This window comes from Typopeltis vanoorti, chromosome 6 (genome assembly GCF_054136105.1).
Source record: "Typopeltis vanoorti isolate ZY-2024b chromosome 6, IOZ_Tvanoo_1.0, whole genome shotgun sequence".
Taxonomy (NCBI): Eukaryota; Metazoa; Arthropoda; class Arachnida; order Uropygi; family Thelyphonidae; genus Typopeltis; species Typopeltis vanoorti.
In genome coordinates, this window is record NC_143554.1 from 60,471,479 (window position 1) to 60,486,814 (window position 15,336).

Below are 15,336 nucleotides of genomic sequence, written 5' to 3' on the forward strand. Positions count from 1 at the left end.
AGCCAAAATTGTGAAGACAACACAAAGGCTTCTGGGAATGATGCCTTGTACACTGACGTGTAGAAGTAGGGAGATTCTTGTTCCATTGTATAAGGCCACACATGGACTATTGTGCCCAGATTTGGTCACCTGGTTTTCAGAAGGATGAAGAGCTGTTGGAAAGGGTCCAGAGGGGACTGACTAACCTCTGGAATGCCGAGCAAGAGGAAAGATTCAGACGGTGCAACTTGCAGAGTCTGGTGGACAGGAGGAATAGGAGAGATATGAGAGAGACCTACAAGTCAGTAAGGGGTTGTTACAGGATCAATGCTGGAGAGGTTCTACAGAAAATAGTGGGAGATCAGGGGGAGAACCAGAGGTCATCCCTGGAAAATGTATAAAGAGGCTGTGAGTAGAGGAGTGAGAAGCAGGTTTTTTTCATGCAGAGTTGTGAATGATTGAAATGCCTTGCCTGAGAGAGAGTGGTGTCTGCAGAGAATTTGAGTGTGTTTAAAGCATGGTATGATGAGCTGTATGTTTGATAAAAGGACCTCCAAGATGAGTCTCTTACTCCATGGTGTCTTGGGTAATAATAATAAAATTTATTATTATTATTATACAAGGGTTGCCTGTATAATACTGTTTCAAGATTCTTTTACCTGAAAAAAATTGTTGAGAATATTTCACAGTAATAAAAAATAAAAAAGAATATTTCACAGGCATTTAAAAAATAATTAAGTACATTACAAAAAATTAAAATTAAAATATGCAGAATTTTTTTGACATGGGTACCATTACTCATGATCAAGCTGGAAACTTTTTTTTTATTAATCACTGTGCTTAAAATTACCAGAATTATATTGAGAATAAAGATAGAAGTTAGAGGGAATCGCAATTAATAACTTTCCAAATACTTACCACCATTCCAATGAAAATATTCTTTACTTGTTGAGATTTCTGATACCTCAATGTTGTCATTCTGAAAAAAAAGAAAAGGAAAGAAATAGAAACATTTCATAGCAAAAGAGAGATGAGCATACAGCATTTCATAGCATAGAGAACCTACACACATACACGCACACTACAGAATGCTGTCTTATTATACAGTAAAGCATTCTGAGTTCTATTATTTCCAGTGGAAGTAATATTGAGATGCTGTGAAAAATTAGATGAAAGGACACAAGTGTAAGAGTTAGAGATACAAAATATTGTGGTCTTATTAAGAGTTGTTCTTGTTTTATAAATCTGTTTACATTTTAGATAAAGAAATGAGTATGTCGAAAAATTTTTCAACTTTGCAAAGGCATTTGATAAAATTCCACACAGATGTTTTAATTATCAACTTGCAACAGATAAGGATGCAAAAAAATGTGAAGAGAGTCTACAAGAATCAAGGGGACATGCAATTCTGTCCTCACGCCACTACTATATCTTGTATATTACATAATACGTTAATATATATTTGTTGTTTTAAGGATACTTGCGACATAAGACTGAATGATATAATCACGTAATCACAAGAAAGATATTTATTTAACCAAATATTTCGGTCTGGAAATAGCAGACCATCGTCGGTGGTATTACAAGAACAGTTTAAAAAAATAAAATATACAAGCTAGAATACTAACAATAGATCGTTGAAATTAGAACATGCCGCGTGATGTTATATCACTAAGTATGAAACGAAATATTTTGAAGTAGAAACATGATTGAATTTGCTATAAAAAAAAAAAAAAAAAAAAAAAAAAAAAAAAAAAAAAAAAATTAATGAGTAATCTTGATTAGGCTTTCCCAGATTTTTGATATAGATATGCAGTCATTACGATTCAGGTTGGGATGATGGAGCAAGGCCTCCACGCTTTCCTTGAACAAACGTTCGAACCTATAACGGGATCTATGTAAGAGGCGAGTTTTGGACCAAAGGATGCTGTGGTCAGTTTCAATCCCGTGTTGAGCCAAACCAGACTTTTCAGGTTTATTGTGAAGAATGGATGATTGATGTTCTTGGATTCTTTTTTCAAGAGAACGTCCAGTCTGTCCAAAGTAAGAGAGATCACAGTTGCAAGGAATTTGATAAACTCCAGGAAGAGATAAAGTTGAGCGTTTGTCTTTAGGAGAAGGAAAATGAGAAGACAATTTGTTAATAGGAGAATACGTAGCTGTTAAATCATATTTCTTCAAAATTCTTGCGATAGGTTCTGAAATACCGGAGATATAAGGAATAGGTACTCGACGTATTGAATCTTTGTTGTTTTGTGGAGGATTATAAGATGTAAGAAGACGTTGAATACTTTTTTCAGAAAAGCCATTGAGTTTCATGTGTTGCTGGATAGTAGAAAGTTCTTTCTGTAGATAATCAAAAGTAGAACAATTAGTTTTGGCTCTTTTGATGAGACATTTTATAATTCCTGTTTTTTGACATGGATGATGGGCTGATTCTTTCAGAATATAACGACCTGTGAATGTTGGTTTCCTGTATACTGTAGTTGTAAGAATATTTGAAGATGATCGGATGAGGAGAACGTCTAAAAAAGATAACTGGTTGTTTTCTTCTAATTCCATAGTAAACTTTATGCGATGATGTAAGGAATTAATACTGTTTAAAAAGGAAGATAAAGTGTTTTTACTGTGAGGCCAAATAGCAAATATGTCATCTATATATCTTACCCAAAAAGATGGTAGAGGGAAACTAGATGTGAAGAGGACTTTTTCTAAATGTTCTAAATAAAAGTTGGCTAAAGCTGGAGAAAGAGGACTTCCCATGGCTGTTCCTTCTACTTGGCTATAAAATTTGTTTTGACATATGAAATAACCAGAATGTATAACGAAATCGAATAGTTTTATAATATCTTGAGGAAAGATGTCAGCAAGTAGTTTTAAAGTTTCCTTAAGAGGTACATTGGTGTATAAAGATTCTATATCAAAACTAACCATAAGATCTGTAGGTTGTAAGGAGACATCTTTTAATTTTTCTAAGAAATCTGAGGAGTTTTTTAAAAAAGAACTCGAGTTGCCAATGTAAGATTTCAGTAATTTAGCTAGATATTTGGCTATACGGTAAGTAGGAGAATCAATGCAATCTACTATTGGACGAAGAGGATAGTCAATCTTATGGATTTTTGGAAGGCCATAAAATCTAGGAGGTCTTGCAAAATGAGTTTTAAGTCTTTCAATTGTGTCTTTATCCAAACTGATGACTTCATCAAGGAGAGAATTTAATTTCTTTAGTTGTCTGCATATCTATATCAAAAATCTGGGAAAGCCTAATCAAGATTACTCATTAATTTTTTTTTTTTTTTTTTTTTTTTTTTTTTTTTTTTTATAGCAAATTCAATCATGTTTCTACTTCAAAATATTTCGTTTCATACTTAGTGATATAACATCACGCGGCATGTTCTAATTTCAACGATCTATTGTTAGTATTCTAGCTTGTATATATTTTTTTTTTTTAAACTGTTCTTGTAATACCACCGACGATGGTCTGCTATTTCCAGACCGAAATATTTGGTTAAATAAATATCTTTCTTGTGATTACGTGATTATATCATTCAGTCTTATGTCGCAAGTATCCTTAAAACAACAAATTCTTATCCTTCACGGGGAAAATGCTACCAAAATAACTGGTAAATTAGGAAAACTTTCAGTTATACAAGGTAGGTTACGAGCAAAGATTAATTTCTTAAAAAAGTGCTGCGACAACAAGATTATTCCCAATTTCGCTAAGATTAAAGAAACAATAAAATCTCCTGGAGCTCATAATATTTACCGGAACACAAGTTTATCTCTAATCCGTAATCAACTTAAAGCTGCTAAACGTGATCTTGCTATTCACAGTCATCAGACTTCTGATTTACGCACCTATATATCCACAAATTTGGATCCACATCTTTCTCACATAGTTCTAAATGTAGCTAAACGTTCTACTCAACGTGCTTATAATAAACTAAGTCAACATCTTAACCGTAAATATGAGGCTCTTTCGTCTAAACAATCCAAGCCATTCATAACTCCAGATAATTGGATTGTAAATATATCCGGACGTCCTTTGACTAAAAGCGAAACCCTCATCCTTTCAAAAGGACATGATTTTTCTATTGTTCCAAATAAAATACCATATCTAGATTTCCTAGTTAACATTGAAAGGAATCTTAATCATCTAACCAGCGATAAAGCTAATGCTCTTCGCCTAGAAGTCGCTTCTTCTCTACTTAAGGCTAAACTTCCTCCTTCTAACATATCTCCTTCTGAAATGAAATCTTTACAGTCCTTGAGAAAAAATAATCACCTCATTATCACTAAAGCTGACAAGGGAAAAGCAACAGTAGTTATGGACTCAGTAAATTACAGAAGAAAACTTTCTCTTTTGCTTCGAGATCGCTCCACATATCAAGAAATTGATTATAATCCAACCAACAGACAACTAAAGAAATTAAATTCTCTCCTTGATGAAGTCATCAGTTTGGATAAAGACACAATTGAAAGACTTAAAACTCATTTTGCAAGACCTCCTAGATTTTATGGCCTTCCAAAAATCCATAAGATTGACTATCCTCTTCGTCCAATAGTAGATTGCATTGATTCTCCTACTTACCGTATAGCCAAATATCTAGCTAAATTACTGAAATCTTACATTGGCAACTCGAGTTCTTTTTTAAAAAACTCCTCAGATTTCTTAGAAAAATTAAAAGATGTCTCCTTACAACCTACAGATCTTATGGTTAGTTTTGATATAGAATCTTTATACACCAATGTACCTCTTAAGGAAACTTTAAAACTACTTGCTGACATCTTTCCTCAAGATATTATAAAACTATTCGATTTCGTTATACATTCTGGTTATTTCATATGTCAAAACAAATTTTATAGCCAAGTAGAAGGAACAGCCATGGGAAGTCCTCTTTCTCCAGCTTTAGCCAACTTTTATTTAGAACATTTAGAAAAAGTCCTCTTCACATCTAGTTTCCCTCTACCATCTTTTTGGGTAAGATATATAGATGACATATTTGCTATTTGGCCTCACAGTAAAAACACTTTATCTTCCTTTTTAAACAGTATTAATTCCTTACATCATCGCATAAAGTTTACTATGGAATTAGAAGAAAACAACCAGTTATCTTTTTTAGACGTTCTCCTCATCCGATCATCTTCAAATATTCTTACAACTACAGTATACAGGAAACCAACATTCACAGGTCGTTATATTCTGAAAGAATCAGCCCATCATCCATGTCAAAAAACAGGAATTATAAAATGTCTCATCAAAAGAGCCAAAACTAATTGTTCTACTTTTGATTATCTACAGAAAGAACTTTCTACTATCCAGCAACACATGAAACTCAATGGCTTTTCTGAAAAAAGTATTCAACGTCTTCTTACATCTTATAATCCTCCACAAAACAACAAAGATTCAATACGTCGAGTACCTATTCCTTATATCTCCGGTATTTCAGAACCTATCGCAAGAATTTTGAAGAAATATGATTTAACAGCTACGTATTCTCCTATTAACAAATTGTCTTCTCATTTTCCTTCTCCTAAAGACAAACGCTCAACTTTATCTCTTCCTGGAGTTTATCAAATTCCTTGCAACTGTGATCTCTCTTACTTTGGACAGACTGGACGTTCTCTTGAAAAAAGAATCCAAGAACATCAATCATCCATTCTTCACAATAAACCTGAAAAGTCTGGTTTGGCTCAACACGGGATTGAAACTGACCACAGCATCCTTTGGTCCAAAACTCGCCTCTTACATAGATCCCGTTATAGGTTCGAACGTTTGTTCAAGGAAAGCGTGGAGGCCTTGCTCCATCATCCCAACCTGAATCGTAATGACTGCATATCTATATCAAAAATCTGGGAAAGCCTAATCAAGATTACTCATTAATTTTTTTTTTTTTTTTTTTTTTTTTTTTTTTTTTTTTTTTTTTATAGCAAATTCAATCATGTTTCTACTTCAAAATATTTCGTTTCATACTTAGTGATATAACATCACGCGGCATGTTCTAATTTCAACGATCTATTGTTAGTATTCTAGCTTGTATATTTTTTTTTTAAACTGTTCTTGTAATACCACCGACGATGGTCTGCTATTTCCAGACCGAAATATTTGGTTAAATAAATATCTTTCTTGTGATTACGTGATTATATCATTACGTTAATATATACTTTTGGAATGTCTGGAGAGTAATATTAAGTTTCTTGCTAATGATGCTAAGATGATATGAACACATTGGCGTTGCTATAAGAAATAATAATGAGTATCAGTTGTTCAATATTTCCAATTGCAAAGTTGTGCATTCTAGACTGAAGTGTAAATTTGTTGCAATAGTTGCTATGACTAGAAACTTAAGAATGACAGTGAACAAGAAGTTAAAATTCAGCAACCACACTGCCAACAATTCTCTTCAGTAACAATGAAGAGAACACTAACTCACAGGAATAAAGAAATTATTCTACACCTTTAAAGGCCTTAATAAGAGATCCTCATCTAAACTACTGTTCTTGGATATGGCTTTCTAGATTCTGCAGGGATAAAGAGATTTCTTAGGGGGAACCTCAAGGGGAGGTCCCCCCCTAAGAAACACAAAGTCTATCATACCACCCCTTAAACTCATTGACTGTTCTCGCTCTCACCACTCCATCAGGCAATGCATTCCATGGTTCAACCACCCTCCATGCAAAGAAACCACTCCTCACCCTCTTGCTCACAGTTTCCTTTCGTAACTTCCAGGGATGGCCTCTTGTCATCACTCCTCCCTGCTGTTCAACCAAGCAAAAGAACTCCCCAGTGTCAACCCTCTCAGAATAAACCTCTAAACCTCGAATCTGCCCAATCCCTCTAGCATTAAAACTGATCCTCCAGGATGAAATACACCAATAAAGTGTTCATTGATCAATTCTACTATGTCCTCTGCATCAGTAACCCTATTCCCATTTTTATCCCACAATATCATTCTTACACAGTCATTTCTCCTTCTACTGGCCACATATCTAAAAAATTCCCTAGGATTTTCTTTGGATCTTATCGCCAATCTCCTCTCATAATCCATCTTTTTCGCATGCAATTCCTGTTTAATATTGTTTGTCATCCACTTTACTCCAAGTTGTGTCCTCTTGTTCACTCATGGTATACTACTTACCATTGCTGCTAACAAATATTCTTTCATGGTATATACAACAGCTATTTTCTGATTTGTGGTAGGTGAGGAAGAAACTAGAGGTCATCTCAGGATGCTGAGTATAGGTGTGATGTAATGAGAGTATGTTTTTTTTTTTTTATGGTGTGTGTGTGTGGGATGATTGAGTGGAATAAACCAGAGGTGAGTGACTAAGATGATAGCAGGTCTATGGAATGAACCATATGAGAACAGGTTGAAGATTTGTGGGTTGCAGAAACTAGTTGATAGGCAGAAAAGGGGAGATATGATTGAGACATTCAAATTGCTAAAAGGATTCTATAGGATTAATTCAGAGGATATTTTTGAGATCAGGACTGGTGGTGGGAGAACTAGGGGACACCCATGGAAGCTGGGCAAGAGCGTGGTTAGCAGGGGTGTTAGAGCTGGGTTCTTTACTTTTAGAGTGGTAAATGAGTGGAATAAGCTGCCAGAGTCTGTTGTGGGTGCTATGACAGTGAGCGAGTTCAAGGCAAGGTATGATAAATACTGTGAGAATGTTGAACAGTTGTGTGAACATGATGTTTAGGGCCTCCCTCGATGAGTCTAAGGACTCCCTGGAGTAGCCCGTAGTAATAATAATAATAATAATAATAATAAATTGTCAGCGAGATTTAGTGCTTCATAAGTAACTGTATTCAAGAAGGGATACAAGAGATGTTCAGGCATCATCAGTAAGACCCTCCCTTGATGAGTCCTTGGAGGCACTTGTATTATTATAATAATCCATATGCCTCTGAGGACTCATTTGAGGAAGGGCCTCTATCAAATTACTCTCTTTGAAAATATTTGCTGAAGATGCATTCATAACATCCATGGGTAGTCCGTTATGCACATTAACCACATGTCAGGAATATCACTGAATTATTCCCCACCTGCTATGAGCTGTAAAACCTCACTTGCATCTATAATGTAAGCTCCCCTTACCCAACATATGTTTCTATCATGTTTCCTCTCAGCCATTTATTACTCAAACTTTGTAGACCACATTTCCTCAGTCTATTCTAATATGTGGAATTCCATAGGTCAGATATCAAATTGATTATCTGCCAACGGATCTATTGAATTTTCCCCTCATCTCATCTGAATCTAGCAACCACATCTAAGTACAGTTATCAAGATGTGGAATTATCAAAGCCTTATATGGTGGAAGAATAACTTCCTCACTCATATGAGTGTTTTCTTCAACATTACAGTTATTTGATTTCATGACTGTCACCAGTGACATAAGAAAGCCTCATCACAGTGGTAGTTGACAAGGGTGTTTGATGTCAGAAGGACACCTATGGTAGGATATTTTACCAATTATCGAAATTGCTACACTTATAAAAGGCACCTCACTATGAATTTGAGAAGGATGCTTAAAGCCTAGCTATGCTGCTGTAAATCAACTTAGCAGTAATGGTTGTCCCCAAACTTCCTGAAACCTCCTGGTTTCTGTAGCAATGCTGATACAGTGGATAGAGTGTAAAGGAGAGTGTTAAAGATGGTATGAGGATTGTGGAATACAGATTATGAAGGCTGATTGAGAATTTGTGGGCTGCAGGCACTAGCAAATAGCATAAGGAAGAGTGATGTGATTAAGACTTCTGAAAGAGTCATACAGGATACCAGCAGATAGAACTTTTCCATTATATGGAAGTGGGGAGTGAGGACAGAAACTGAGAATTAATGCAGTGAAGAAAGGGGGCGAGAGCTAGATTTCTGTCTCATAGAGTGGTGTGTGTGTGTGTGAATGGAATGTATTACAAGTGGAGTGGTGAATGTAATGAATTCAAGAAAAACTATGACCAGCTGGTGAGATATGTGGCCTCCCTCAATGAGTCCCTGGCAGTCTCTGTTAATATTAATAATAATAATGGGGCACAATTGCCTCACCCAGGTGCGACTGTGGATCACCCCGCCATACAATTAATCATATTACAGCAGAATGTGTCCAACGTGCATACAGTGGAAACCTGTCAGACTTCATCCATGCTACACCAAGTGCAGTCGACTGGATAATCAACCTAGACATTCAGTTGCAGCCCATTCTTGATTCTTGAGTGTCTCTTTTATGACTGTACATGTCTATTATTATGTCCATATATATTAAGGATTAATGTAATGTAACTTTTCATGTGTGAGCCATACGCTAAATAAATAAATAAATAAATAAATAATAATAATAATAAATACGTCGATAGATAAATGCAAGAACTGGAAAAACAGAAATTAATACTGGAATATATGAAGAACACTCTTTAAAGAAAAATGATAATATTTAATAACTTCTGTAGTATATAATAAAGTTGATGAATTCCTTCTATAAACATAAAGATATACATGAATTTCCCTGGTCAGCAAGAGAATGGAAATCAATTGTATATTTTAGACAAAAAATCATAATTTTATTTAGATGTTAGAGCAAGAGCAGACAGAAGCTATGAAATAGGCACTGATCATTTTATTGCTAAGAAAATGATCAGTGCTCAGGAAAACTGCTGAGATAAAATTAACACCTAAACTACAATTAATGAATAAGTAAAAGGTATGAGGCATTTAATTATAAAACCAAATTATTAAATGATACAAATTTATAATGGCTATATCAGAAAAGAATTAACAAATGCTTAAAGAAAATAGAGAAAAGTGAAGATGTAGAAAGAGTATGTAGATGTATATACAATACTAACTACAGCAGCACATACAAGACCAAAAAATTATTTGAAAAAATAATTAAAAATATGGAAAAATGATAAAGAAATAATTAAAATGAAAACATATCAAATAGTTAACACGTTCGCTGCCACACTACTCGGGCATAGTTTGTTCCCGTACGGCAAGCAATTTCACTTCTTCAAGGTCAGTATGGGTAATCTAGTTGCCGGCGATAATCGACATACGAGTATATTTGTAGTTGGCTTGTAAGGCTTATATACCATCTACAAGTATACACACTTTTGTTGCTGGCTCCACAAGCCAAGCATTTTCACTTCTTCAAGGTCAGTACGGATAATCTCATTGCCAGCGGTAAGCGTCACATGAGTATATTCGTAGCTGGCTTGTGAGGCTCATATACCAACTACGAGTATACTTGTAGTTGGCAGCGAAAATGTTAATCAGTAAAAGAATAGAAGATGGAATAGAAAAGAATGAGATCAGGTGGAATAGAAAAGAATGAGATCAGATGGAATAGAAAAGAATGAGATCAGATGGAATAGAAAAGAATATGAAAGAATAAGAGCCATGATTGTCAGTCTTTTTTCTAATTCCATCAACTCTGAGAGAGAGAGAGAGAGGGGGGGGGAGAAAGAAGTTAGAAAAGACTGACAGTCATGAAAAAGGTTTATTTCTAATTTAGACACTATATATATATATATATATATATATATAGTGTGTGTGTGTGTGTGTGTGTGTGTGTGTGCGTGCGCAAAATGATCAGAAAACATATCATAGAAGAAATAAGAAACTTCAGTTGTAAATTCATACAACAAACATTTAAAAACAATCGTAGTCTCAAAAAAGCCAAACAGCAATCGAAGAACAGCAATAAACAGATGGTTGCAGTCAAACTACAAGATGGGACCATCACCAGACAGGTATGCTATATCAAAAAGAGTTGAAGAATTTTACTCAATATTATATCAGGATGATGAATTAAATGAAGAAGGGGAAGAACAACTATGAAACAGCTGAAATATCACAGATTCTACCAGAAGAAGTTATGTGGGGCATCCAAAGCTCGCAAAAGGGGAAAGCTGCAGGTGAGGATGGAGTTATAGCTGACTTCTAAAAACAGGTGGAGAAATAATCTACAAACTCTTAGCAAAACTATTTACTTTATGCCTGAAGAAAAATGATGTATCAAGAACATGGAAGAAGGCTACCCTAATTCTGATGCATAAGACTTGACAAACCAACGGCCTATCAGTCTACTATTAGTGGTTTACAAAGTGTTTACAAAAGTCTTAGTTCATAGGCTTTGTACTACTCTAGACCTAGCACAACCAAAAGAACAGGCAGGCTTTCGAAGGGGCTTTAGTACAACGGACCATATTCAAGTTATATAGCAAATTATTGAACGGTGTAATGAATATCAATTACCACTACATTTTGGTTTTATTGACTATGAGAAGCCTTTGATTCACTAAAATCTTGTGCAATACTTAAAGCATTACGAAACCAATAGGTGGAGGAATCATACATCAGAACCATCAAATCAGCATACACCAATGTCACAGCAGCAATTCATTTCAATGGAAACATCTCTACTGTGGAAATACAGAGAGGTATAAGACAAAGAGACACAATACCTCCAAAATTATTCAGCGTGCCTAGAAGAAATATTCAAACTTCTTGATTGGGAAGGGAAAGGTTTGAAGATAAATGGAAGATATTTAAGCCATTTACGCTTTGCAGATGACAGTTATCTTTACTTCAACTGTGCATGAATTACAAACCTGTAACCATGAACTCCAAATTGCTAGCAAAACAGCTGGCCTAAAGATAAACCTAAAGAAGATCCAAGTTATGTTCAATAGCTATATCCAACCAGAAATAATAAAAATCAATAATGAGAAAATTAAACAAGTTGCTCATTACATATACTTAGAACAACAGATATCAATGGAACAAAATATCATGAACAAAATTAAAAGATGCATGATGCTTGGGTGGAAAACATTTGGAAAATTACATTCAATATTCAAAAGACAACTACCATTATGCCTGAAGAGAAAAGTTTTTAACCAGTGTATTCTTCCTATATTGACATATGGCAGTGAAACAGACACTAAATGCAAAGGAAATTCAGAAATTAAGAACAAGACAATTTAGTATGGAAAGAATTTGGTATATCTTAGGACAACAGATATCAATGGAACAAAATATCATGAACAAAATTAAAAGATGCATGATGCTTGGGTGGAAAGCATTTGGAAAATCACATTCAATGTTATTGAATTTAATTGTCTATATCCCTTGAAATGGATAAAATTGAGTATTGTGCGGTTATAAAATTCTTTGTAAAAGAAGGTTTAATGCCACACATGGACTATTGTGCCCAAATTTGGTCACCAGGTTTTCAGAAGGATGAAGAGATGTTGGAAAGGGTCCAAAGGCGACTGACTAAGGTAGTTTCTGACCTCTGGAATGTCAAGTATGAGGAAAGATTGAGAAGATGTAATTTGCAGAGTCTGGTGGACAGGAGGAAGAGGGGAGATATGATAGAGACCTAAAGTTGATAAGGGGTTGTTATAGGATCAATGGTGGAGAAGTTCTACAGAGAATAGTGGGAGATCAGGGGAGAACCAGAGGTCATCCCTGGAAACTGTATAAAGAAGGTGTGAGTAGGGGAATGAGAGGCAGGTTTTTTTCGTGCAGAGTTGTGAATGATTGGAATGCCTTGCCTGAGAGTGTGGTGTCTGCAAGGAGTTTGAGTGTGTTTAAGACACGGTATGATGAGATATGTGTGTGATAAAAGGACCTCTCGGATGAGTCTTTGACTCCATGAGGTCTTGGGGTAATAATAATAATGAGTATGCTTAGTATCACAAGAGGAATACATGGATATGAAACCAAACCAAAGTCTCTGACATCATAGGAAGAGTGAAACATCGGAAGTGGCAATGGACAGGCATATTGCTTGAAGACAAGATCAACGATAGACAAGAGAAGTACTGGATTGGATTCCACGAGAGGAAAAACAACCACGACACCAACCTAAATCACAGTGGATTGATGATATCGTCAGATTTACAGGAGTGGCATGGGAAAGGAGAGCCATGGACGGACAGTTTTGGAGTAATCTTGGAAAGGCCTTCATCCAACAGTGGATCGACAATGGCTGATAATGATGATGATGATGATATATCATCATCATTATCAGCCATTATCAGCTGAAGGAGAAGAGTGCCTATACACTTTTATGAACTTGGAATGAATTTCTTTTGGCATTAAACCTTCTTTTACAAAGAATTTTATAACCACGCAATACTCAATTTTATCCATTTCAAGGGATACAGACAACACTTTTGCTTCAGACAGCTGTATAAAACAAACTACTTGATAGAATAACTTGCAATGTCACATGGATGCTTATGACAGATGTACCAACTTGGAGAGAAAAAAAAACTCGCCGATAGTGTTGCCATTTATGGTTGAGGCCGAGAACTTTTCAGACCACCCACATATATGTATATATGTATATAAATATACAGTCAGTCACAAAAGTCAATGTACAATCTTAAAAACAGCATTATTAGAAAAACTATAAGAATCTAAGAAACGATACATTTGTTAGAGACTAAGTATATACAGATATGTTTGTCTAAGAAAGGAGAAAATATCAAGCTAATATACAAGAAATATATTTTTAATGAAAATATGTGTGTCACAAAAGTCTGCATACAAAGGAAAGACAATCAGAAATGAGCAGGATCCATACCTCTGGAAAATATATTAATATTGTAGCCAACACCTGGAATCAATCACTGCTTGTAATCTCCACGGTATTGATTGCACACGAATATATTTTTTAATTAGGCCTATCTGTGTGTCAGATGTTGTGGTTAAGTTGTTGGAGAAGCTTGTGAGAACTAGGATCCAGAGTTGGGTTGACAACAATGGTATAATCTTTGATGGACAGCATGGATTTGCTAAAGGGATGTCGTGTTTTAGTAATCTACTTACTTATTACAATAAAGTGACTGTTTCCCTGGACAGAGGAGAAGGATACATAGTAATATACTTGGATTTCACAAAAGCTTTTGATAGAGTACCTCATGATAAGTTGACAGTCAAACTAGAGCAGATGGGGTTGGATATTAGATTAGTGCATTGGATTGGAGACTGGCTATCTGATAGGTATCAACAAGTTGTGTATGGGGGTGCAATATCCAAGAAAAGGAAAGTCACTAGTGGAGTGCCTCAGGGATCTGTTTTAGGGCTATTACTATTTAACTTGTATATTAATGATATTGGCGAAGATTTGGATGGAGATATTCAGTTGTTTGCAGATGATGCAAAGTTGGGACGAACCATAAGTAGTGAAGATGTTGTGGCCTTGCAAGAAGACTTGAATAAATTGAGTGATTGGGCAAGCAAATGGGGATGTGAGTTCAATGTTGCGAAATGTAAGGTTTTAAAATTTGGAAAACAAAGATGGGATGCAGAATTTATGCTTGGTGAGAATATATTGTTGGAAGTAGAGGAAATAAGAGATCTCAGGATGATAGTGGATAAGGATCTAAAATTTAGGGGACACATCGCCAAAATTGTGAAGACAACACAAAGACTTCTAGGAATGATGCGGAGGACACTGACGTGTAGAAGTAGGGAGATTCTTGTTCCATTGTATAAAGCTTTGATTAGGCCACACATGGACTATTGTGCCCAGATTTGGTCACCTGGTTTTCAGAAGGATGAAGAGATGTTGGAAAGGGTCCAAAGGCGACTGACTAAGGTAGTTTCTGACCTCTGGAATGTCGAGTATGAGGAAAGATTGAAAATATGTAATTTGCAGAGTCTAGTGGAGAGAAGGACGAGGGGAGATATGATAGAGACCTACAAGTTGGTAAGGGGTTGTTATAGGATCAATGGTGGAGAAGTTCTACAGAGAATAGTGGGAGATTCCAGGGGAATCTCCCACTTGATTCCAGGGGAGAACCAGAGGTCATCCCTGGAAACTGTATAAAGAGGGTGTGAGTAGGGGAGTGAGAGGCAGGTTTTTTTTTGTGCAGAGTTGTGAATGATTGGAATGCCTTGCCTGAGAGTGTGGTGTCTGCAAGGAGTTTGAATGTGTTTAAGATGCGGTATGATCAGATGTGTGTGAGATAAAAGGACCTCCTAGATGAGTCTTTGACTCCATGAGGTCTTGTTTAATAATAATAATAATAATAATAATAATAATGATATCCAGTGTAATTTCAGACCAATGCTTCCTTCAAGGATTCCGTATTAGAGATAATGTGTTTTTGAACTCTTCTCTTAAGTTCATTCCATAGATTGGTTTTAAGTCTGGTGATAGGGGGGAGGTGAATGGAGCTGTTCAGGTGCCTTGTAAAGCAGTAACTCCTTGACAATTTTGGGTGTATGTGTGCTTAGGACCATTAGCCTGCTGAACGATCCATTGGCTTCCAAATCCTAAACTGAAACTGCTGACAGATGTCTGTAAATTGGCCTGCAATATTTCAAGTATTGT

At 35.7% G+C, this 15,336-nt stretch overlaps 1 protein-coding gene across 1 annotated transcript in view; it reads right to left on the reverse strand.

Annotated features, from left to right (window-relative positions):
• Positions 1–15,336, reverse strand: part of LOC150105484 (uncharacterized) — a 150,630-nt gene that overhangs the window by 90,278 nt on the left and 45,016 nt on the right. Inside the window, exon 3 of the mRNA XM_090393968.1 lies at positions 898–958. Coding sequence (XP_090250094.1) covers positions 898–958 — 61 coding nt within the window. The remainder of the gene's footprint in view (positions 1–897; positions 959–15,336) is intronic.